Genomic DNA, 26,117 nt, shown 5'->3' on the forward strand with positions numbered 1-26,117 from the left:
ATCACTTCTTACAGATGTAGGGAACTAATTTGTCACACACTAAAAGCCAAAGAAAATAAATACGTTTTCAAAGAACACTTAAAAACCACTAGGGTCTGAGCAGATCTAACATTTAGTGGCAAACTATTCCACAGCTTAGGGCCAGCCACCGCAAAAGCTCGGTCACCTCTAGTTTTGAGCCTGGATTTAGGGACGTCTAAAAGCAACTGACTTGACGACCTCAGTGCTCTGGCTGGTGTGTGAGAGTGGAGAAGTTCAATAAGGTATTTATCTAAAAAATGTAAAATGATTGTAATGTTAAAAATGTGTTTGTTTATACCATTCCTAACTGAAAAAAATCTTGTCTATCAAGTCTGGCGACGGAACTGTAGTTTGTCCAAGCGACTTCGCATGTGTGACTCAAATCGGGTAGGGACTCACATCGGGTAATGACAGGTGCCACTTTCAAATTTTGCTAGCTCTCAAACATTGCAGACTTTAACACAAAAATCAGAAATCCAAAATGATTTAAATTTGGATATATAGATATTTGCATAAAATAAATTACTTAATACGTAATCAAATTAATGCATTCAAAATAATAAAAGTATCACTAAGTGTAAATGGAAATATTGTTTTATAACTTGCTTGTGTTGAAGAAAAAAAAGTGCTATACTTCACAGATGTGCAAGGACAACATGATGTCTCACTGGCAATAATTCTGCATTATAAAGACTGAAATGCATTGCATCAGTTCCCAATCGTTAAAGAAAGTTGTTATTAGATAACATGCCTATCCATCCATTGACTAATGCAGTCACCTGGTGGTTACATACCCATGAACAATTCACCACGTTTTTTTGTTTCATAAGCGAGAATAATGTTAAGATGAATCCCCCCCATGTTGTTGGTGTTCCACATCCGGTGATCATACCGTTAATCATTCTGCAGTGCAACATGCAGTTGTTTTGATTTACAGAGAGAACATGTAGTACTAAACAAGTTAGACAACACTAAATATACCACACTATCACTAGTTTGCGATGTGTTAACTATCTATACTGCGCGACACAATCTGGGCAGAACAGGAAGTGTGGGGCGGTGTACTATCTTGACCGTTCTGAGAAGGTGTCCGCCCACTTCTCCATCCGACCAATCAGGACGCGAGTCGCGCCGGCGAAGCTTCCGTTACGGCTGGTGGAGTTAGCGGGAAACCCACCGCTTAGTCGGCTTTAAGCAAACAATAATTCGAGTCAAATGCTAACTTGGTATCATATTAACTTACATTTAACGTTGTCTGTCAATTTTACGAGAGCGTGGTGGAAAAAAGAAGCGGCGACAAGTCTTAAAAGTGCGGGTTTACGCTGTATTGGTGCCCGGCACGGCCGCTTCGCTCTCGCCCGACGTTAGCTGGATGACAATACCTGCTAGTTAGAGAACTGCGCTCCGGCGGATCCTTCAGAGGAAACCCGTCTGTACAACAGGAGACAAAGGGCTGCCGTTGACAGCGACGGGGAAACACTGCAGGACATGAGTCTGTTCAATCTGGACCGCTTTCGTTTTGAGAAGAAGGCAACGAACAAAGAGGAGCTCTGCGGGTCCACGAGTCCCGAGTCTGAAAAGGAGAACCAGCCAGGTGAGAATGAGCGACATTCGGGCACGCCGGCGTGCATCTCTGAAGCCTGGTTTATGGTTCCGCGTTAAATCTACGGCGTAACCTACGGCGTAGGGTACGCAGCGACGCGCATCGTACGGTGCGCGTCGCCGCGTAACCTACGCCGTATGCTCTGCGTTGGTGTAACGCGGAACCATAAATTAGGCTGCCATGCTACTATCGGGGCTTATGTTATTCACACGCTCCATCTCCACTTTTTCTCGATTCTGTCGAATTGAGAAGATGGTGCCCTGACACATTCGTTTTTCATCCTGTTAAAAGTCCACAAAGATAACAGTGGATTGTGCATCGGCGCCTGAAGGCAAGGCAAATTAATTAATATAGCACAATTCAACACAAGGTAATTCAAAGTGCTTTACATTGACATTAAAAGCGGCAAGACATAATTAGACAGTAAATAACAAATAAGATTGAAAAAATTTAGAATAAGATGATAAGAAAATAAGTAAAATAATAAAAAGCACAAGCTGTTAAAAGTAAGGGCAGTAGAATAGAGCAGGTAAGTTTAATTTAAGAGTACACTTCAGTAAACAGTAATGTTTTTAGTCCTGATTTAAAGGAGCTGACAGTTTGACAGACCTCAGGTCTACAGGAAGTTTGTTCCACCGGTGAGGAGCAGAATAACTGAACGCTGCCTCACCTTGCTTGGTTCTGGTTCTTGGGACAAACAACAAACCAGATTCAGATGAACCTCAGGGGTCTGGGAGCTTCATAGGAACTAACAGATCAACCATGTATTTTGGTCCAAGACCATTCAGGTCTTTGTAGACCAGCAGGAAGATTTTAAACTCTATCCTTTGACTCACTGGAAGCCAGTGTAGTGATTTCATGACCGGTGTAATGTGGTCCAGAAGTGTGTTGCTAGACACAAGGGAGCTCGTGGTGATCCTAATTTGCAGCATCAACACTTGCATTTAAACAGAAGCTAAGTCACGCCTGAGGTTTACCTTCTATACATTATTGTGTTTTTTGTTTTTTTTGACAAATACCAAATATCCCCACAAGATATTGCATTAGATGGAGGTTTTGACGATATACTTTCATAAATACCTTTTGATATGCATTCCCTTTAACCAACCCCCACCCCCTCCCCTTCTGTTAATGTCAGGAATGTAACTGTCAGCATGTTTTACCATTATGCCTTTCAGCTCACATGAAACCCCTCAAAGCTCAGCCAAAGTCTCATCCACGAGGAGTAGTTTTTGAGGAAGTACTTACCACCGACTTGGAAGATGAAGAGGTCCTCTCTGAACCAAACACCAAGATATCCGTAACTAAGAAATCCAAGTATGTGTGTGTGCAGATTTTTCAATCGGGGTTCCCTTTAAACATTTAGGATAATCAAGTGTGTGTGACAGCACTTGGTTTCAAATTCTTGCAGATTGATATTGTCTTTATAGATCTGCTTTCTGATGTAGGAGCTCTTCACGGAAAGCATCTAAAGAAGTGTCAGATCACACAGATGATGAGGATGAGCTGAATGACAAAACGGGCAAACTACTGGAGCTGTTTCCTCAGTTGAGAAGAGCGGAGGTTCTGCAGGTGAGACTAGATTAACACCAGATGTTGTGTAACTTTTAAGCATAGACCACATTCATTTGACTCCAAGTATGCCTCAGGCCAATTTTTAGGATTTGTACTTCAGTAATCTTTGACGCTGTCAAACATTTCTGGATTGATTACACTGAATTTAAATGTCTTATTATGGAAAAATAAGTGATTTGTCTTTTTCCAAGATAAAATCTTGATACCGCACATGTGAGTCAGTTCATTTTAATCTTCAGATTTAAGCTCTGTGTTCTGTGGTTCTTAGATCATTGAGAGTACAAGCACGCTGGACGGCGCCATAGCTGTCTGTCTTTTAAAGTTTGGAGACCGAGAAGGTAAATACATATTTTTATTTCTCAGAAGCACAAAATGTTTTTAGCTTTATTAGATATTTAGCTCATTTTTTTTCATGAGGAGGGTTTAGTCTATAGTTGGGGGGTAAAATAGAGGTCCTCTCAGTGGCTCAGGTGGGAGAGTGGGTCGTCCAATGATGGAAGGATTGGCAGTTAGAACTCTGCCCCCCCACTTCACCCTCCTTGGTTCCAGTGAGGGCATCTCTGTGTATGAATGTTCTGGTGGTGGTCGAAGAGGCCGTTTGGCACGGGTTGGTTGCCACCTTTCCGTCAGTCTGCACCAGGGCTGCTGTGGCTACACACGTAGTTTACCATCACTAAGTATGAATGAGGAGGGACTGAATAATGGAACCATTCTGAGCACTTTGAGTGTCCAGAAAAGCGTAATATAAATCAGATCCATTGTTTTTATATGATGATTTGCTTGTTTTCATTTTGTGTTCATCAGTTATGCACATTTGATGAATCTGATGTATAAGTATAAATGGAAAACGCCACCAATCTTGTCCTTTCAGCTCCAGCTGAAAGACGGAAGAGAAAGCAGGATGGATCAAGCAGCTCCCAGGACAGTGGTGAAACTCAACCGAGCAAGAAAAGGAGACCATCACTGGTAAATTCACTCGATTTGAATTGACAGCAAATGCATTTAGCTTTCTTTTCACTAATGAATACACATCTTAGCTCAGGGCTCCAAACTATAACCGTTTACTTTTTCTAACTTTTGTTAGAAGTGTGTGACTTAATTTCCAAATTTGACACACCAAAGTGGCCGATAAATAATATCTCTATTTTGTTTTGTTATATATTTACGGCAAGACAGAACCGTGCGCGCGCGTGCATGCGTGTGCGCGCGCGTGCATGCGCGTGTGTTAGAAGCATAGTCAGTGCAACAACTTTAGTGACAGTAGATGATAAATGAGCTGATAATTAGCAGGAATGAACAGCTCTGACTAACTGAAAGATATGCTCATTGTTATGATATTAATATTATTTTTTCCCAATACTATCCTATTATAATCCTAGTTTTCCGTTTTAGCACTCTAGGGTACAGAGGGTACTAAGTTTACTGTTTGGAAGTAATCTCAAGAAGGTGCAGCTGCATTATTGCTTGGCTGCAGGCAACTGTTCATCAGTGGCGTGATATCTGATAGCTGAATTCTTCTAAAATAAAGACACGGTATGCTGTATTTCTACGGGGACCACGGCAGAGCCTCTTGCATGGCCTGCTTGAGGGGCCCAATGATGTTTACTACAATGACAAATCTCTGTCACACATATAAATCACACCTCAGAGGCCCTGCTAGATTGCAGTTGTGAGGATAGCTTCACTCTGTGGAAATTAAATTAGGCTGTTAGACTGTGGCATCTAAATTTTTGTCATGGTTTGTATGAAGGTGGGGATTAGAAATGTTTCGGGGCAAGAGAGGTTTGTGTGTTTGTGGGGGGGGGGGGAAACCAGAGGAAACCTGAGACTCTTGTCATCTAAACGGTACATTCGTCCGTCCAGTTTCACCGCATGGACCTGTTTAACATACACAGCCGAGACAAAAGAGAAAATGTTTTCATTTTCCGTCCATGAAGTGTGCCTTCTATCATAAACGTCGTTGTCTTTCTAACTTCCCAACTCGTACCTGATGCTTCCTTAACTGCATTTATTCTGCAATTTGATTGAGGTTTGATTCTTTTCCTCTGTTGCTTTGGATAGAAGCTTCTGCCACTTGTGATGAAATCTATTTGTCAGTTTAATACCAAAGCTTCTTCACAAAGTAGTGAAAATGGAAAAGAATTAAGGAAGTGTAGAAGTTTATTTAAAGGATGGTCCTCGTTTTCTTGTTTGTGCACCTGAGTTTTTTTTACTATTGCCTACAATAAAAAAAAATAACATAAGGTTGCTCTTTGAGTCTTGTAGTCTCGTCCAGTATCTTTGGAAACACTGATTCAACACCGAGCTAAAACCTCTTTTATGTGTCATTTATTTTGAAGGAATTGCTCTGGGTTGCATTAATATGTAATTTCAAATTGCATCTCTCGCAGTCTGTTTTTGGTGCAAGACATTTCTATCCTTGAGACTGTGACATTGTTTGTTTGATCATTGTTTTTGAGCTACGCTGGCTGATTTTTATTTATTTATTTTTCCAACGCAACTTTTTTGCACAACTTCTGAGACGACTGAAACCGTGCAGTGTGAACCCGGCATTGCGCATCACAAATGTTTCTGAACTGAAGCAATAAGAGGTATGTCTTGTTTTATTCTAAATGAAAGGGCTCTGAAGATGAGGAGAAGGAACCGAGCTGGGAGAGACAGGAAGCCATGGTCAGAAGACTGCAAAGAAGGTTCCCTGATCAGGACAAGGAGGTGAAGAAATACAGTTTTTGTACCGTGTTGAAGACTTGATTTATGACTAAACATGTTTTGTTTACACTCTGTACAAAGTAACTGAATAGTCTGTTTAGTAAGACTGAGTCTAAGTTTGCATTGTCTAATGATTCATCTGTCTTAATGACTTCTGCACTACATGTGTCATGTTTATGTTTAGGATTATAAATTTATTTAATGAGAAGCCTCTTAGGCTACGTTCATACCGCAGCTCAATTACGTTTTTTTTGTTTTTTTCCCATATGTGACTCGTATCAGATATTTTAATGACAGTCTAATTGACATAAATCCACTTTATAAAATATAGCTTATCTGCAGTAACAAAAATAGATTATTTTTCAAAGATTGTTATCTATAAACTCACCAGTGGATTATTAGTTTAAGCATTTAAAATATATGTTCTGTTTTTTATGAATCTGAAGCTACAATATTATAACTATAAAGTTAAATGTTTGTAAAGTAAAAGCCAACAAAGATTGATGGATTTGGTCCTGGGTTTCTATAATAATGAATAAATATAAAGATGTGGATAGTCTTTATGGTTTTTGATGGAAAAATGTTTTCCTCACATCTGTTTTACTTCACTATCTCCACATTTCCATCATCCTGCTCTGAAGGTTGTATAGTGCGCTCCACCGTGCACTGAACTAGTTTCATGATATGCAGTTTATTACGATTCCAACTATCATGTAAGATATATCCGGTTTTAGAGCTGACACACTGCTTGGTTGGAAAAACAAGTTGCCCAAGTTTGATCAGCTAATTTTCACATTTCACACCATTTCTTTATTTTTTTCTTTCACCATCTAACACACGTGTCCACAATGATCACGCAGATATCTTGAAGAAGAGATCATTGATTAGAGGAGGAGCTCGTGCCTATATTTAGCCAATGAAATTATACCAAAATGTACATATTATAAGAAATATCTGAAGATGTTGTATCTGAACTTAATCTCATGATGCTTTGAACACTGTTCCATGTTTGCCAAGGTTAAAGCTGCTTAATTCTGCTGTCCACCTCTCCTTTTACTTTAAGAGTTCTTCTACCAGCTTTTCGTGAAATAATCTGTGTGGCAGGGTGGAGGAGCTGCAGCCACTTAGGTTGATTGGGGCACAGGTGTTCCCAATCAACCTCTCCACCCTGCCTGCCTTCATAAGGCGTGGCTTCAGTCAGCAGGCAAGATCTCTTGCTGCTGTGCAACCACGCCTTATGAAGGCAGGCAGGGTGGAGAGGTTGATTTGGGAACACCTGTGCCCCAATCAAACTAAGTGGCTGCAGCTCCTCCACCCTGCCACAATCTGTTGCTAATCTTTGTTGTTTTTTTTTATAGGAGCTACGGATGGTCCTGCAGGAACATGACTGGAATGTTAAAGATGCTCTGCAGGTTCTAGAGATGTTTTCAGATGCAGGTGGAGATCCACGTTTTCATCTAAATCTGCCCATCTTTTTACTTGCATCATGAAGATATGTACTCATAACCTTTGTGTCTTTTTTTTTTTTCTCTCTCTCTTATCAGATACCAGTTTCAGCTCAGCTGGGTCAGGAGAAAAGCAATCGAAGAGTAAAGATGAGTCAACCAGGGACGACACAGGGTTGAAGAACCACAAATATGAAGATGGTAAAAAGAGGAAGGATCATAAGGATCCTAAATACAGTAGAAATAGTAGAAAAGTTGAGAAATTCACATACTCTACAGAGGATAGTGATGATATTTCAGACTCGGAGGCTATCGAATGCACAAAGAGTAGAGGTCTGTCAACCAGGGACGACACAGGGTTAAAGAACCACAAATATGAAGATGGTGAAAAGAGGAAGGATCATAAGGATCCTAAAGACCATAGAAATAGTAGAAAAGTGGAGAAAGTCGCATACGGTACAGAGGATAGTGATGATATTTCAGACTCGGAGGCCATCGAATGCTCCAAGATGTCCACTCTTTCTTCATGGATTACCAAAAAATCTGACTCTGTATCTTCAGCCCCTGCTGTTAAACAGACAGCTTCTTCCTCCGCGAAACCATCCTCTTCCTCCTCAGCATCGCACAACTTGTCCAGATTTGCCAGTGAAACCAGCATTGCTAAGAAGCAGGCAGCAGAGAGAAAGATGAAGGCACGTGTCTCCAATGTAGATGTCAGCTCGGAGGGAGAATATGATGACGATGAGGAGGCTGTATCAAGCGAGTTCGATGATTCAGATGATGATCTAGATACTGGAAGTGTGATGACGGACGCAAAGACGGAGATACTCACATTCTTCCAGGAAGCATCGATAGATGAGCTGTCGCTCATCACTGGGTGTTCCATTAAGAAGGCCCAGAAGATTGTGGAGCTGAGGCCTTTTGAAAGCTGGTCAAGCCTGGTGAGAGAATATTTGTATTTATTTAACATGTGACAACAAAACTTTTCAACAGTATTAGACACGCATACGATTTATCCAAGTTAAGTAAAGTTATTTAATTTCTCTGCAAATGCTTGTCCACATGTTCTAAATCTTCATCTTTCTGAAACTGCCCTCCAAGGGGTAGGGCAGATGCTGTTATGTAGTAGAAGTGACTTGTAATGTATTAGAAGTGCCCATAATGTCTGAATTTTAACAATCCCCCCCTCCCCCCTCTCTCTTCAGTACGATGTCTTCCATAAGGGAAATGGACTTTCAGAAGACTTGCTGGTGGGGTGCAAAGTTGTCCTCAAAGAGCGGAAGGTTGTCCTTGGCCTCATGTCCAAATGTCAGATCATCTCTACAAAAATGGTCAAACAGGTCACTGCGGTGATGGAGAGGGGAACGGGCTCCATGAACCAGCCCGCTGTACTGAACAGCCAGTGAGTAAAAGTCTCTTCTACCTGTACTCCTAATTATGGAGAAGTTAATGTTATATAGAGGAATAAGCGTACATGTAGGCGAGCATGGGTATGTGTTTAAATGAGCGGGGAGTGCCTCCATCATCCCTCTGCCTTGTTTTACATGGTGGTTTTCTAGAAATTATGCAATAAAGCTTACAACTTGTTTTATATTTAAACTGAGGGCTACATTTCTGATTACTTCTCTGTTAATTTGTTATCTTTCAGGTTCCATCTCAAACCCTATCAGCTGATTGGTCTGAAGTGGTTGTTGCTTCTGCATGAACACAAACTGAGTGGGATCCTTGCTGATGAAATGGTAAGAGCCAGCTGAGGATTTGTGGGATCTGACACACTAACGGTTTTTATGATGAGTTGATAATCAACTCATCATAAGAAATGAATTGTAGCTGAATTGTTTTGGGTCTGTTTTTACCTTTGCTGTGCTCTGGTGTTAAGGGAAACTCTAATATCAAAAACAACAAAATCAAAGTTGGGTTGTTGGCTCTAAACACTTGCATCTGAATTACTTGGTCACAACTCGGTCAGTAAGTTAACTTTGTCAGTATCAGTGTTTTGCATCCGTAAATATATCCCATCCTGTAAAGGGATCATTCAGTTTTGACAGAAAATACAGAATAGAAGCACAAAGCATTTCAATGCAGGGAAGAGCAAATAAATAAATAAACGTGACCATTTTTGACTGTTAGTTTTCCTTGAGAAATGCTCTTTTGATACTGCAGGGTGTTGGGTCTCTGAAAGCAGACTTTCACATGGGATTTAACTTTTTTTTTCCTTTCAGTTCTGACATTTCTCACCACCTGTCATTCTTTCATTTGTTTTCACAACCTCTCAGGGTTTGGGGAAAACTATCCAGGCTATAGCATTTCTGGCCCAGCTCTATGAGCATGGACTAGAAGGCCCAAACCTCATCATTGTTCCTGCCTCCACACTGGGTAATGACCTTAAAAAAATAACCCTGAGCTACCTTGTTTCATGCTATGTATGTTTATACCAGTTATCATAGAAGCATGATTTATTTATTTTACACTGTTCAAGAACAAAGCAGCTAGTAAGTCTCTTTCTTGAAAAAGTCAATAATTAATTCATCATTTGTTTTTTTTTCATCTCTGTCTTGCAGATAACTGGGTTAGAGAGTTGAAACTTTGGTGTCCAAGCCTCAAAGTTTTAATCTACTATGGTACACTCTACATCCTTTTTACAATAAATAAATACATTGAATGTGTTTTTGTTTTGGGGGTTTCTTGAATGTCTGTTTACCGCAGTCAAGTAGTTTCAGTCTCGTAGCTTAGTAAGGGTCAAATGTCACGCAGAGCTGAAGAGTAACCCTACAAGAGGCGGTGTCCATGACGATGCATGATCCTCTCAGTTATTGAATTAACTGGACTTTGACTAAATCGTGTGCAACTCTCTTTTTATATAGGATCTGTGGAAGAGCGACGCTACCTCAAACACGACATCCTCAATGAAGATATTGAGTTTAACGTCATTGTGACCACGTAAGTAAACGGATAGTAAAAATGGGACGTTTTATTAATTTATCGTGTAAAGTGCGGAACTGAAGAAGCTCAGTATTACTGCTAGGAGAATCTGTTCACTCTTTATTTTTCTTATTTATATTACAGGTACAACTTGGCCATAGGAAACGACAGCGACCGCGGTCTGTTTCGTAAGCTGCGCCTGAACTACGCCATATTTGATGAAGGTCACATGTTGAAGAACATGAACACTTTGCGCTATCGCCATCTCATGGCTATTAATGTAAGTTGACTCATTTATTCTTCACTTCACCTCAATTTTAAAAGTTTTTAAAACTTTCTTTCTTGTCCTCCAACTCCCGAACTTTTGCAAGCTTAAGGCGTCACTCTTTGTTTGCCTCTAGGCAGAGCACCGCGTCCTGCTGACGGGAACTCCTGTACAGAACAACCTCCTGGAGCTCATGTCTCTCCTCAACTTCATTATGCCCTCCATGTTCTCCAATTCCACATCACAGCTTTCTAAAATGTTTTCTATGGTAAGTTTGTGTTTAGCACGTGTCAAATTCAGTTTCTTTGGACATCTAAGTTACTCCAAGCTGGCTGTGCCTGAATGGAAATTTACTTGAAAATGCGAGTCTTCCTTGGTCAGTTGTGTTAAATTAGACTTGATACAGACTGAAATCTGCTACTTCTGCCTCATAAAATTAGAACTTTATCAAAAGCATTTCCTAGATGTTTAACCTGCCTCTTACTGGCCACCCGTCCTTAAATAGAAATCATTTTCAAGAAGATAGAAATGTCATGATTCAGGTCTGTGAGAGACGGCAGTTGGAATTCAGCTCTAATAGCATCCCTAAACACTCTCTAGACCAGGGGTGTCAAACTCATTTTGCTTGGTGGGCCGGATTTGACCAATTTTTTTTTCTCGTGGACCGCACGCTCAAAATAACAAAAACGGTGCGGAAATTTCTTTCTCCAATTCTTTTTTTTCACTATTGTTATCTAATCCAATATCAGTTTAGTTAATTTTAAAGGAAATATGTACTTCCTTTACACTCTAATTATGTAAAATATATTTCTTCAGGATCTTTTCTTGAAATTTCTTGTTTTTTTTTTTTTCAAATAAGAAATAACAGATAAACAGAAACAAATATTTTTTTGCTTTTTTATAGGAAATTTAATTAAAAGCTAAATCTTTCTTATTACATCCAAGAGTGTTTCTTTGTGATTTAGAGATTTTTCTAGTACAATTAAGTGTATTTATTTTTAAAAATTGGCACGGATATTTACGCCAGTGTACCGACAAAGTCAGCACTTCTCTTTTAACTGTTTTACTTTGTCACTATCCTCGTATTCAAAACTGAAATTCTCAGAATAAATATCTTCTATCATCTTTTTTAGCAGTGATATTTTTCCTGCGAAAATATATAATAGTAGTCAGTTAATAAAAATAAACGACCGTCTACAAAGAAATGAAATCGGCAAATGCATTCTAGAAAAACTAACGATTCATGGCAATTATTTATGCCTTCCTTTTTAGTAAATTAACATTTTGTTTTTTTGCGTTGGAAACTTCTCGCGGGTCGCATGAAAATCTCTCGGGCCGCACATTTGACACCGCTGCTCTAGGCCATTATGTTGGACATGGGTATTTGGTTTCCCAGTTATAAATTTTAAGTGTTTAAAATCTGTTTTCTGTGTCAGAAATCCCACGAGGAGCAAAGCCGCTTTGAGAGGGATAGGATTTCTCAGGCCAAACTCATCATGAAGCCCTTTATCCTGCGAAGAGTCAAGAGTGAGGTGAGCTGACCTTTAAGAGTTAGTTAGTTTTTTTTTTTTTTATGCTTCCCTTTTTGAGTTTTTCATTTTGAAACTGTGTTGAAACTACATTGTTTATTGAAACAAAGATGCAGAACATCTCAGTAAAAACTCACGACAAACTTAATTTCTGAAGCAGTTTTACATACTAAAGCATTCTTTTGGAATTAATATGGACGAATAGTTGATGTGGTTTTTTTTTTTGTTTTTTTTTTTTTTTAAATAAAAATAACATAAATAGCGTAATCGATGCATCACTGTCTTGTTTCCCAGGTTCTCAAGCAGCTCCCAGCGAAGGAAGAGAAGATAGAATTCTGTTCCATGAGTGAGAAGCAGCAGGCTCTCTATGAGAGCCTCCTCAAGAAGCTCAAGAAATCCACCACTGGAGAAAGTAAGTCTTGATTAGTCAGGTGCACGGGTAGCTGGACAGTGATAAACACCAGTACAACGGGTGAAAGAAATCAGCCAAGATGTGATCAAAAGAATTTTTGGGAAATGCTTGCATTGCTCCCTTAGAAATTACAGCCCCTTCAACCAAAGTACCTCCATTTTCAGAGGCTTAAAAGTATTGAGACAGTTAACTAAAATAAAGTTATTTGACTGGAGGTGCGAAAGAGATCCAAGGAGATCTTGGTGAAGGTTGTCATCACTGGGCAGGAAAGCCCACAGACGAGTGAAGACCTGGCAAAGCATCTCCAGGAAGAAACACAGTTTGTTGATGTGCATGAGTTACAGGCTTAGGGCAGTTATTGACTGCTAAAGGCTTTCATGCAAGTGTTAAAAAAATTATGGTTATATTTATACATATTCACATATACTTTTGAGCCCTTGAAAATGCTTGTTCTTTGCTTAAAATGGCTGTAATTCCTACACGATAAATGCCATGGTGTTTACTTTACAGCATACTTACTGAATGGATGCTGAAAGTCACCTCTTGTTTTATTTCAAATTTAGCGTGGTAGTGTATAAAGGCAAAATATTGAAAAAATCTGCCATCTAAATACTTTTGGACCTTGCTGTAAATGGTTGAATTCACTGGTCCCAGTTGTAGATCACAGCATAATTTGGTTCATTAAGACAATGTGTATTTTCTCCTCAGAGCGCGAGTTGTGTAACGTGATGATGCAGCTGAGGAAGATGGCCAACCATCCTCTTCTTCACAGACAGTACTACACTCCAGACAGGCTCAAAGCCATGAGCAAACTAATGCTAAAGGTCAGTTTCAATTTTTACACACCAAGCCTCTCTAAGTAGCTTTTGGATTTCTTCATGCTGAACCTAATTGCCTTATGAGCAATATTTTTGCTATCTTCTTGTATTTTGACGTTGCACATGAAACATTTTTACTCCCTACTATACATTATTCCACCACAGGAGGGAGATGGCAAAGCTCTGCACTTAATTTTCAGCTCATTTAATCCTAATTATGCAGTCTTGTTGTAGTCAAATTTCCCATTATAGTGCCAATTTTTACTCTTCCTCAAATGTTGTGATGATTCCTTGCACCTCACTCGTGTTTCTATCTGTTCAGGAGCCAACACACTTTGATGCAGATCCAGTTCTGATTCAGGAGGACATGGAGGTGATGTCAGACTTTGAGCTGCATCGTCTGTGTCAGCAGTACTCCTCCATCAGCTCCTACCAGCTTGATAACAGTACTCTGCTTGACTCCGGGAAATTCCACCACCTCGTAGAGCTGCTGGCCTCGATAAAAAACAAGGTCAATACAAATGTGGCAAATTGCTTGTAGAGTTTGAAAAAATACAGACGAGATTCTAACTTTCCTCTTGTTTTCCAGGGAGACAGAGTGGTGTTATTCAGCCAGTTCACCATGATGCTGGACATTGTGGAAGTGCTACTGAAAAATCTAAAGCATCGTTACGTCAGGCTGGACGGATCCACACCCATCGCTGACAGGTCAGATTTTAACACGGATGACTGATCAGCTTTAATCATGGAGACAAACAAAACAAATGCATTTCTCATTCCTGTCTCAACATATTTTATTGTTTGACGCAACCACATTTTCAAGTTAACTCGTATATTTTCACTGTTAATTGAATTGGTTTAAATGGTGGAAAATGATGTCAGATTGAGGGACATGTCTCCACTCTAAATATGATTTAAAAAAAAACGTTATATAAGCGTGCATGTAGCTGTTATTGGGTAATCTTTAACCAATTCGGTTAAGCCCAATTTATGTCAAAATGAGAAAAATGGAAGAAAAAGTTTACCGTGCACCTATAGATGTAATCAATATTTTGTGTTTGTTTGATTTTATCCCCTGCAGAATTGGGTTGATTGATGAGTACAACACAGATCCTGACATATTTATTTTCCTGCTGTCAACACGTGCTGGTGGGCTCGGCATCAACCTTACGTCAGCTAATGTGGTCATCTTGCACGACATCGACTGCAATCCGTACAACGACAAACAGGCGGAGGACAGGTGTCACCGTGTGGGCCAGACCAGGTTAGATGACATTAATGAAATGCAGTTTTACTGAGTCTGGTCCTGTACTACTACTCCTTTATTTTACAACAGCAGGTGGACAGGAAACGTGTTGAATGTGATGGAATTCAGCTACCAGAATGTTTCACTTACATTTACAGGACCTGACCATGTAAAGAGAGAACATTACCTAACACATTTTTTGGTGTCCAGGACTGTCAAGGTGATTAAGCTGATCAGTAAGGACAGTATAGAGGATTGTATCCTGCAGCTCGGCCACAAGAAGCTAAAGCTGGAGCAGGACATGACTGCTGCTGAACAAAGTGAGAAGACACGTACACGTCATGCAGTACCATTTCTTGCCTGTTTTTACACACTATTCCACTGTACTGAATACTATAACTCCCTCGGGTTTTACTTTGCAAATGCTTTTTGATCAAATGATTCATTTTGTGAGTCGACGTCTGACATATTTGTCATGCAAATCTGGTCTCTTATTTAACAGGTAATGTTTTTCTACTAAAAATGAATCAGATATAATGAAACTTTGCAAAACTTCAAATTAATAATTTTGTTCGGAGGTGCAAAGGGAGTTAAAGCCAGCTCATTACTGCGTATTTACTGACTTTGTGTTGACGATGGTTGAGTCCAGCTCCACATGATGTCAAGGAAGCCCAAGTATTTTATATTGAAAATAGTACAGAACAATGTGTTATTATATAATTATACTGTATGGAGCTGCAAAACTGTAACCAGTAAATGTCACTGTTTTGTCAAAGATGTTTATCAGGTATCTGAACAAATGATTGATTTGCAAACACTTTGCTCTGCAGGTGAAATGGGGACCATACCTGAGGATATGGCGTCGTTGCTCAAAGCCTCACTGGGACTGTAATATGCAAACAAACCAGACTTGTGAGTGTTTAGGCGCCACTCTTGTGATCACAGGAGCACTTGACTGTTAGAACCTAACACAGAGACATTTGTGTGTAAACAAGAGGACTACTGCAAACCTCATTCTGCCATGAAAACCTCGACAGCATGATAACCGTGCCTAAAACATTGTTATTGTTGTTAAACATGGTTATTTTTCATGCTCTCAGTTCTTTGTTTTATTTTGGCAAAAAGGCCATTTCAGACCAGATGCAATGACTACACATTGTTGCACTAAAACGTGTGTGTTCCTGTGTCTAGCTCTGCGTTCTCATTTCATTAACTCACTAACGAATACATGAAATGTCTCTAGCCTGAGGAACAGTTTATGCCCTCAAAGGGTTTTTTTGTTTATTTGTATTTTTTTATCCAAACTTTCCAGACAGTGTTGCATCTTGCATGTCCTATTTTCCAATTAATAAACACGTTATATTTGCTTACTTGAAACTTGGCTGCTGGAATTTATTGCAGCATTGTGCAAGCAACGGGTAGAAGAAATGTACTATTACATCTTCTAGTTGTCCTTAACTTACAATCGGTTTCATTTAAATTGCTGCATCAGAATGTCACAAGTTTTTAGTTTCATCCAATTGTCAGGTCAAATCTATCAGCAAAACTAACTACCCTTTATAGAGTTGCTGATACATGGTTGTTTCAGTGTAGTTGATTGATTTAATTTCAAAGAAGTAAAACAAGACAAACTAAAGCAAAAAGTATAGAGAAATGCTTGAATTAGTGTTTTTGCTGTTTCTACTCCTTAAAATATCCTGAGCCAACGGACACAGGTGATTTAAGAAGGCAACTGCTGCGTTAATGTACTGTACAAGTAGTCGGTCTGTATGTGTATGTATTCCTGTAAAAGCTGCGTTCTTTTGGTAGTATGTTTTTATATGTCCATGGCCTTTGTATGGTTTTAAGGTTCATATTTGGACTGAAGAATAAATATTGGAATACATGTTTGTGTTTCTCCTGGTGTGATTCAGCAGGACCTGAACGAGGAGCTGCTAAGAAGCAAATAATTAAATTATTCATAAATGTATCAGTTCTTCACAAGACTTGAACCATTTGACACTAATGTAGGCAGCGGGAGCGCTGCAGTAATGGCTCCGTTACTTAAGTGGTTTGATGTTTATTGAAATAAAAAGTACACACCTTATTTTAAAATAGTTTGCAGAAATGATTGCAAACTAACAAAGTATTGCCATAAGAATCGTTTCAAGTTGCAGATTAAGTTATACTTTGTGCTTGTCACAAAGTCTGTGGTTTTAAAATGTGGCTGTTGGTATACAGTATACAGCATATCTAGTGATAAATAGTGCAGTTGGAAGTGAAACTCAAACCAAAACATCTTAAAGTTTGTGCTTGTGTCTGTAACAGTTGGCGTGAGGACACGGCAGCATTGTGGCACTACAACAGGAAGAGTGAAGGAAGTCTTGTTTCAAATACACTTATTAGAGTGCTAAAACAAATTATAAGAGTGTCTGTTAAGCTGTGTTATTCTAGATTCACAGGGGGTAAAAATATGAAATATCAAAATAGAAGTCATAATAACCCAATACATCTACACTTTTTACAGCCCTAAGGTTTGTTCCAAGTTTTGTTTATTGTGGTTTTAATGAACACTGTAAGTCGCGTAGCTGGAATGTCATTGTTTACATTTTCACGGGCTTTGCAGCTGACTGCAGAGGAGGGTAAAGTTACCAAATGCAAGCATCCAGTGATGCACCAGCTGTTAAACCCGAGATCCAGTCCACTTTTCCAGCATAGTAACAGTTTCCAAACATCAGGCGAGGGCTGTGTTTATTGCTGGCTGTTAGGCTTCAGTAACTCTTCCTCAATGATGTGTAGCGTCTGAAATGTGATGGAGAAATATACTTATGTGTAGACAGAAAACAGCCTTAAATGATCTAAGTTTTAAGAGTGAATCTTAACTATGTTAACTGATTTTTAACTTGAATCGCTGGTGTTGATTGTATTAACCGAGCTCTGGCTGATGAACCACTCCTCCCAGGTTTGTCAATCTGCAGTATATTATACATTTCTTTACACAATAGGAATCAAAATAAAGGTATAAATGGTCTCTTCCAGCTTCAGATGGTGCTGTTTTTGATCAACATTTTAAATAAAGGACACTGCCAGTGGATTGTTGTTGAACCAGTGCATGGCATGCGAGCCCACGAGTTTTCATTCAGCCAGCTGAAACACAGGGAGAGTTTCTGTCCAACACCCATTAATGGAAATTAAACAACTCAAAATTTGATATACTGTAATTTATAATTCTAAAAAAAAAAAACTTGGCTCACAAAATTTTACTATAGATCATAACGGTCTCCAAAACATTTTGGCAAAATCTTTGAAATGAGCATCCTCTGAGTATTGATGTGAAAAGAAGCGCTCTTGTCCAGCTCACATTTTAAAGAAGAAGTTTCTCTGCCAGGATCGGTGGCAAATGTGCTTTTTAACTCATTAATAGCACACATGTTGAAACTCCTGAACCACTTTAAGACAACCAAAAATTCAAAATGTAGCACTCCACATTGGGATTTGGTTTCCATCCACTCTCACAGGCTGTCCATACCTGCCACTGTGGGAGATTTACACATCCATGTGTGTGTTTGTGGTGGACAGAGCTATAAACCCTCTGGATTTACTCTCTGGTGTCTGTCGAGGGACTTCCACAGCTTCAGTTCTTTATATCCGCCTGGTCTCTAGGAGCCTGACTAATTGTCTCTGCGTGAGGGGATTTAAGTGGTAATTTGTTTTCATGATCCAGACTCAGCTCTGTGAATACTTCCCAGAGCTGGAGGTTTGTGCACATACCAAGGAGGGAGATTTTTCTGTAATTACAAGAACATCAGTTGAAAAACTCAACGCACACGCTGGTTTCGGCAAATATACAGCCAAAGTTATCGATGTATCATCAGTTTGTATTGAATGCTAATATGACCTAATACCAATTAGGAGAAAAGAGGAAGAACAAAAACATCTAGCTGATTCTGGTCCTAATGGTTGGCACCACTTTTAAGTATGTCCAGAGAAATTGAAATAAGCCTGTTCTGTAAATTTGGAAGATTTTAACTGAACTTAGATTTTCATCGATTTCTGTAAATCATTTGCAAAAGACAGAATTAATAGATAAAAGAAAGACACAAAATTGAATTTTCGGCATTTCCAAGAATGTCACAGACATTGTGCATTTCCTCTGATGTTTTCAATCCAACCTCCTCATTCACCAGAAACCACCAGACATCCCATCCGCTCTGATATGCCTTCAACAATAGGCTTAATTTCCTCTGGTTTATGGACTTTCCATGCTATTGTCGTCCACCTGGTTAAAAGTCACGATTAAGAATATAATAATGAGCTTCAAAGAATATGGGAGCTATGACGATCACATGTTTCTGCTACTTTTTTTTTTATTTTTCTCACATTAAGGTTAAAAAAACAAGGAAAACGATCAATAGCCAAGATTATGGTACCCAGTCTTTGTAAAACAACACAGCTCAAACACTTTTTGTAAATAACTTGGTGCTTTCCTGGGGTATTGTAATTAATTGTTTTGTGAGATTTTGTTGGGCTTAGTAGCTATCAAATACCAATATGTACACGACTACCACAGCCTGAAGACAATGATGGGCCATTAAGATGAGAAAATAGTTGAGTCCTCAATCAACGGGTCTTTATTTGGCATTTACAAAGATTGGACAAGGTCTTTGATGTTGGCTGGTTATTATGGAGCCATTACATTACATGCATTTACACAGAAACAGAAAACTCCTTTTTTGGAGTCTTACTGGCATCAAAATGATCAAAAATGGATTGCGAGATCAGATGCAAAAGGGTTTCTACCTAAATTGCAATTTACTAGGACTTCATTGGAAAAAATAGCACACCAGGTATTAAAACCCTGAATGGAGAAAAACCTACTCGGCATTTGGAGAGTACCGTCCGCACCGGAAACCCGTCAAATGAGCGTCACACGTAATGGTGTAGCTGAAATAGAGAACTCCTTTGCGCAGCTGGCAACCTAACGAATGCCTTCCTCTCTCCGGATAGATGATGCATCGCCCCGCCATGTCATTATAAAGGACATCTCTGTCCCAGACTTCAAACCTCAATTCTTGACCCAGCTCCACTGAACCAAAATCATAAGTGGCATTCCACACGGGGTCATTGTTATCCATCACCGTTTCCGTCTCCTCGTACACGCCATCGTAGAAAATCTTCACGTAGGCGTCTGTTTTTGTGAAGGTGTCGGCCCTCAGCCCGGCCGCCCTGTGCATCTCTAGACTCAGCGTTCCTCTGCCTGCCCTGAGAGGGCAACAGTTATGGTCCAGGTTGGGGGTTGGGGAGCAGTTCTTGGAACCGAGCTGGTGCTCTTGCAACTGGCTGCCTTTAATGTACTCTGTTACCATGGTTTTCAGATTAGCACTGATCTCCGGGTTTTCCACCAAATGGTGCAGAGGGAAGATGGCATAAGAAACCACATCAGGGTTGTCATGGAGACTGTTCATCCAGCTCTGGTATGCTTCCGATGGGTCCTGATGGTAGAGGATGTCAGGAAAGTATCTCTCCCCTCCGATAACCTCGGTCTTATGTGTCATGAAGCCCTGGTAGAAGCCCATGCTCATATTCCCCTTCACGAGGGTTTCACACTTGTTTGAGAAAGACGCGTTAGCAGGGAGGAAGCCGAGAGCCATACGGAGCTCAAGGTTCAGGCAGTTTTTGATCTCTGAATCTGAGAACCCCTTCAATGTGGCCAGGCAGGTCCTGAAGGCAGTGATTCGCTTCACCTTCCCACCAAGCTGGACCTAATGAGCAAAAATACCAGAATGAAGACTGCAACATCAATGACCGTATTTTCTGGACTATAAGCCGCTACTTTTTTCCTAGGTTTTGAACCATGCGGCTTATACAAAGGTGCGGCTATTCTGTGGATTTTTCTTCCACCGCTAGGGGGAGTGCTAACCGGAATTAGAATAAAAACTAAGACAAAATAAATGCAAAGAAGAATACGCTACTTCTTCTTTAGCAGATAGAGGTAGGTAGAAGCAGATTTCAAACAGATAAATAGATAAATAAATAGCGGTTATTTTCTCTTGGTTCTGTCCAGTTTTAATCAGCAAAGTTGCTGCCGTGTTAAAAGACACTGTTAGGAGAGGATCTATTTAGGTACAAACATGTACATCATTTACAGTCAAAATCATTCTGTACATGTAGTAAATATCTAATCTAACAACATAAATATCTGCGGCTTGCATATCTTTTTTTTTTTTAAATAGAGCGGATGCCGCTTATATACAGGTGCGGCTTGTATATCTTTTTTTTATTTATTTTTTTTAAATAGAGTGGATGCGGCTTATATACAGGTGCGGCTTATAGTCCAGAAAATACGTACTTAAAGACTGGAAAAGAAGACCTTTAATGTGGAAGCAGTTTTCCTGACCTGGTGTATATAATGTGTTCCGTAGGTGTCTATGAGCCGTCTGTACAGAGCTCTGTCCTGAGTCGTGTTTAAACTCTGTGGGAGTCTCTTCAGATGCTTCGTGAACTCTGCACTCAGCTGAGGATGATCAGCCAGCCTGTAGCTAAAGAAAATAAGGAACAGAAATCAAAAGTCATGTAGAGTACAACCACGACACAACGACAGCATCATTTCAACCTGTCCGTGACAAAGATATACTGCTGTGCGTTTCAGAAATATTGTAGTAAAGTGTGCAAACCCGTAGGCTTTTTGAGTACTAGTAAACCACACAAGCTGACCTCCATTTCTTCTCTGAACCGGCATAACTTTCTTTGAAGTCTTTCAAAGTGCCTGAGGCGCCACCACCTATACTTTTTAGATATCAATGTTGGAAGTTTGTCTGATCTGAATACATTTAAATTGTAAGTCTATTTTCTCATACAACTTGAACTCAAATTTTTACTAAACTTTAAAACGATCCAAGCTCAGGTCGTGGCTGTAGCTGGGACCACGACCGGAGCTTAGACTGGCTCAGCAGCAAATCCAATATTGTTTCAGTGGCATCCTCTGATGGATGGATAGATTTGATGAATGTAAGATAACTTTAAGCTCCCATCAAAGGTTAGCATGATCAGAGCTTAGAAGTATACAGATTTAACCACCTTCGCCTGTAGGACCGTTCCAAACCAACCCAGAGTTGGTCTCTGTTGGTACAATTAACAGCAAACCTTGTTTTGAAAATAAGATAGATTTTACTCTGTTAGGCCTTTATTTACAGTTCAGAAGTCAAGTTCACCTAAACTGCTAAGTAGCTAAAGTGATGATGATATGCTGTTTGAGCAAAGCAAAGCAGCTGTCACTCATAAACCACGCCCCTAATTATGCATACATGTGTAGTTTACATCCGCAGTAAAAACTGTATGTTTTGGCACCTCAGTAATGGGGACAACAACAAAATCTGGAGGGTGCTCCTTGACTCAACCTTAGATTTAACTTAAACTCTTAAACTCATACTAAACAGTAGCTTGAAAAAAAAAAGACAATTAGCACTAAAGGTCAAAGATCATGAAAGTTTTCATTTGATTTTTTTATTTCAAGAAAAGTGACATGCATGAACTGGAAGTATTAAGAGCTTGAATGGATTTTTAAACAATTATTTATTGCATTATACTTTACGTATGACCAAAGTTACGTCACAGCAATTAACACTTTAAATGCAATTACAGCTCCATTTGTATCTAACTCCGGTTTACCTGTAGTAGGTGCAGCTGATTTCATGAATGGCAAAAGTAGCCTTGTCCACACTGTGCTGCAAACGAGCGAACTTGGCCAAATCTGAGCGACTTCCTCTCATCACTGCCTGGCCGTAGCTATCGAGGCTCAAACCCAAACCCCAGTTGTTGTTGACGAGGGAGCTGGAGCTGCGGAGCAGCGAGTCCACAGAGTGGTGGAGAGCACTGGAAAGCTGCTTGGTGCAGCGGCTGAAGGGCCGCCAGTCGAGCACTGCAGCTGGCAGCCTCTGGATCTGAAGGCCAGAATATTAGGGGGGATCAGAGTGGTATGAGAAAGAAAAACAAAAAGGAAGAGTGGAATGTTTAAGAGGTACAAAAAATGCCAGTGAGGAAGTGGAAAGAACAGAAAACAGATGGTTACAACTGAATAAACTCAGTGCCATTTAAACAAGTGAATATGCTGCAAAAAAGGTTTTAGCGTCTCACCTGTTCTTTTTGGAAGCGGTTTGGACACAGCGTGCAGGTACCGTTGTCAGCCAGATGTGCTTTGACATTAATAATATACGCTCCTGTTCGACGCAGGCGGACGACATCAAAACCCTCCCCAGCAAGGTTGTGGCCTGGGACAAAAGGAGCTTTCTCACACTCTGATCCTGTACCAGTCCAGCAGCTCTGGACTCTCTGCACCTCCAGCACTAGTGGCAAGGCCAATATAACCAGGAAAAAATGTCTCCATTGGTACTCTCCTGCTGGCATGGTTTCCTAAATATAACAGAACACAGAGAAAGCGAGAGAGAGAAGCATATTTACAGTAAAAAACACTTTTGTTCAGTTGAAGCAGTATCTAACAAAGCATTTTTCAAAGTTTCAAAGACTATAAATGCAGACATGGCTCATATCCTGCTACAGATTTCCTATCAGTGCTAAACATCAAGTACAACAAAGAGATGCACCACCATGCGCTCATACTGTACCTTAGACTTTGTTATTTTGTCCCACAGATTGTCTCCTCCCTCAGACGTTGTCAAGCTCTAACTTCCCTCTCCTTTTAAACCTCCTCTTTTGATTTTACGTCTCTTCTTTTCCCTTCCCCCATCGATGGCACGACCGACTGTAAAGGATGAAATACAAACTGACTAACGTCTTGATCCTGCTGAAAATGAAGTCACGGTTGAGAGAGCTTTGGCATTGCAGGCAGAGTGTGCTGAAAGCCTGCTGGGTGCACTCCTCGGCCTGCCCTCCGCCTTTTGGGAAGGAGGGAGTTTTCCTGTTTTTGAGTGGTGCGTTTGCAGCGTTCTCACTCTTCCTCTCTCTGTCTCTTTCCCCTAGAGGCCTTACCATTTGGCTCTGCATGAGTGGGTCTGATTTAATACTCAAGACCCAGTTCTGTAAATCCCCGACTGCACCCTGTATAATATGTTTGCACATGCACGAGTGGGGGAGGGAGATTATTGTCTAGTCGCGAGAGAAAAGATGAGCACTCTTTATGGGAAATGTCTGTGTAAAGATTGTATTTGTGTAAATGGGCGTGTTTCTGCTGGACTGACTGTATGTGTGTGTGTCTATATAATGTCTGAGTTGGCCTGTCTGTGTACTGATAGCCTCACCAAACATCTGATGTCAGCTTTGCCTTTGTCTATTTATGGATGTGGATGGAATGCTGGTGGTTTTCTGTAAGGAAGATAAAAGTGTCTTTCTGCCCTCTGCACAAGAAATGTTATTTCATTTGAGACGGAGTGTGGTTTAGTTTTCAGCCCTCACTTTCCCGGCACAAGTTCCCTTTAACTGTTGCTTTTTAGATATTTATTCACTCCAAAGTACACTGGTAAACAGTTGAAAAAAGGCTTTCAGACTTGGAAAACTCTATTTTTTAAAGGATTATTTCAAAATACAAATCTGACAATACACACAAAAATGTTGTTTTGTTTTTTTAGGAAGGCAATATGTAATCTGTCCAAAATTAGCAGTTTCCATCAGTAAAAAACAGAAAAAGGCTTCTGAAATTGAGATATAGTAATTTAGCCCCAGTAATCCCCATGGTCAGACCATGGCAATGTCATGCTGTGGAGGTGTTTTACTCGGCAAAGGGATGGGAGACTAGTCAGGTTAGAGAGAAAACGACAGAGGATATTTATTTAAATGTTGAAAACCTTCCTGAGTTCAAGGTATGTGACAAATGGTTACATATTAACAAAACATTAGAAAAAAACCTATATCCTGTAGTTTTATGTATTCAAGTTCAAAACTCAAACTTTTGGGGCTTGGTGTTGGCGCTTGGATAAAGTGGACTAGGACTGGGATATTTTCAGAGCTGTTTCTTTCTATGTGGGAATATGCAAATGCGTACGGCCCCAACTCTAGTTGGAACGGTTGGTAGCTGAATGTAAAGCAGTTGGGATGAGTATCAGCATCTCTAAATCAGAGACCATGGTCCTCAGTCGGAAACGGGTGGAATCCTCCCTCCGGATCCAGAATTAGATAGTACCTCAAGTGGAGGAGTTCAAGTATCGCGGGGTATTGTTCACAAGAGAGAAGAATGGAGAGGTACATCAATAGGCGGATCGGTGTGCCATCTGCAGGGATGTGGACTCTGCATCCGTCTATTGTGGTAAAAAACGAGCTGAGCCAAAAGCTGAGGCTCTCTATCTACGTTCCTGCCCTCACCTATAGTCACAAGCTGTGGATAGTGACTTATTAGAACAAGATTGCAGATACAAGCGGCCAAAATGAGTTTCTTCCTCAGGGTGTCCGGGCTCTCCCTAAGACAAAGGGTAAGAATATTGGTTATCCAAGAGGGGGTCAGAGTAGAGCCGCTGCTGCATTGAGAGGAGCCAGGTGAGGTGGCTCGGGCATCTGGCGAGGATGCCCCCTGGTCCTGGACACATCCTCCCTGGTGAGGTTTTCCAGGCATGTCCCACTGGAAGAAGACTCCGGAAAAGACCCAGAACACATGGGAGGGACTGTCTCTTGGCTGGCCTGGGAATGCCTTGAGACCCCCCAGATGAGCTGGATGAAGTGGCAGAGGAGAGGGAAGTCTGGACTACCCTGCTTAAGCTACTGCCATGCAACCCCACCTCAGATAAGCAGAGAAAAATGGATGGATGGATGGATGGATGGGTTAATCAGTCCACTTTGATGGCATCTACACACAGACTGGGTGAAGGAGACAAAGACTTCTGCTGATTAGGGTCAAGATTTTGTTGTAATTTATGATGCAACCTACAATTTTATGGAAATAGTTAAGTATAATAGAATGGAAACATCAGACAAAGTGTACAATATGAGGATAAACTGATAAAAGGTAAGATTAGACAGGGGAGGGAGTCTAGAGATGTACACGGGTGTGGAGAACTTTGTTGGAACCTTTCAATTAAACGCAAGGATACCAACTCCTTTAACCACCTGTGTATAAGAGACAAATCAGCCTGATCATCAAGATCCTGCGTTCTGATTTATAGTTCAATATTTTAAGTAATTTAAATTTAGCTGAAAACATATATATGTGCCACGATGCTGTTATGAGGTTTGACAGTCAAATGTACATAAACATATGTGTTAAAGAGTTTTACTTTTCTTGAAAAGTATAAAATGGTTCTACTGAGGTGGAGAGCTTCTCTGCAAGATTGTTTTGTCTGTATCCATAAAACTGATATATATAACTGTATATATATAACTATATAACTGATATATATATATATATATATATATATATATATATATATATATATATATATATATATATATATATATATATATATATATATATATATATATATATATATATATATATATATATAAACAGTGTATAACAGTGTTACAGCCAGATTAGTATGTTATCTGATCAGTTTTATGGATATGGATGTGTGTATATATATCAAGAACTAAGAAAAAAATAACATGGTGGATGCAAATTAACAAAAGTTCCAATAAATGTATCATTGAGGGA

The 26,117-nt window shown here is 40.0% G+C and overlaps 2 protein-coding genes across 2 annotated transcripts; one reads left to right on the forward strand and one right to left on the reverse strand.

Annotated features, from left to right (window-relative positions):
• The first annotated feature begins 1,162 nt into the window (after positions 1-1,162).
• Positions 1,163-15,922, forward strand: smarcad1a (SWI/SNF-related, matrix-associated actin-dependent regulator of chromatin, subfamily a, containing DEAD/H box 1 a). The gene is made up of 23 exons (XM_061729308.1): positions 1,163-1,615; positions 2,803-2,941; positions 3,073-3,196; positions 3,468-3,537; positions 4,071-4,165; positions 5,819-5,911; positions 7,267-7,345; positions 7,453-8,294; positions 8,559-8,755; positions 9,002-9,092; positions 9,630-9,729; positions 9,915-9,974; positions 10,218-10,293; positions 10,420-10,555; positions 10,677-10,808; positions 11,977-12,072; positions 12,364-12,481; positions 13,190-13,305; positions 13,622-13,810; positions 13,889-14,007; positions 14,381-14,563; positions 14,756-14,865; positions 15,376-15,922. The coding sequence occupies exons 1-23, from the start codon at positions 1,510-1,512 to the stop codon at positions 15,435-15,437; spliced, it is 3,333 nt and encodes a 1,110-aa protein (XP_061585292.1). The 5' UTR covers positions 1,163-1,509; the 3' UTR covers positions 15,438-15,922.
• A 3,210-nt stretch (positions 15,923-19,132) lies between these two features.
• Positions 19,133-23,478, reverse strand: prf1.5 (perforin 1.5). The gene is made up of 5 exons (XM_061729313.1): positions 23,146-23,478; positions 22,658-22,933; positions 22,193-22,464; positions 20,922-21,063; positions 19,133-20,286 (listed from the first exon to the last, which is right to left on the reverse strand). Exons 2-5 carry the CDS (start codon positions 22,925-22,927, stop codon positions 19,399-19,401), a joined length of 1,572 nt encoding a protein of 523 aa, XP_061585297.1. The 5' UTR covers positions 22,928-22,933; positions 23,146-23,478; the 3' UTR covers positions 19,133-19,398.
• Positions 23,479-26,117: the final 2,639 nt, after the last annotated feature.

The sequence above is a fragment of the Cololabis saira genome, chromosome 9, assembly GCF_033807715.1.
Source record: "Cololabis saira isolate AMF1-May2022 chromosome 9, fColSai1.1, whole genome shotgun sequence".
NCBI classification, from domain to species: domain Eukaryota; kingdom Metazoa; phylum Chordata; class Actinopteri; order Beloniformes; family Belonidae; genus Cololabis; species Cololabis saira.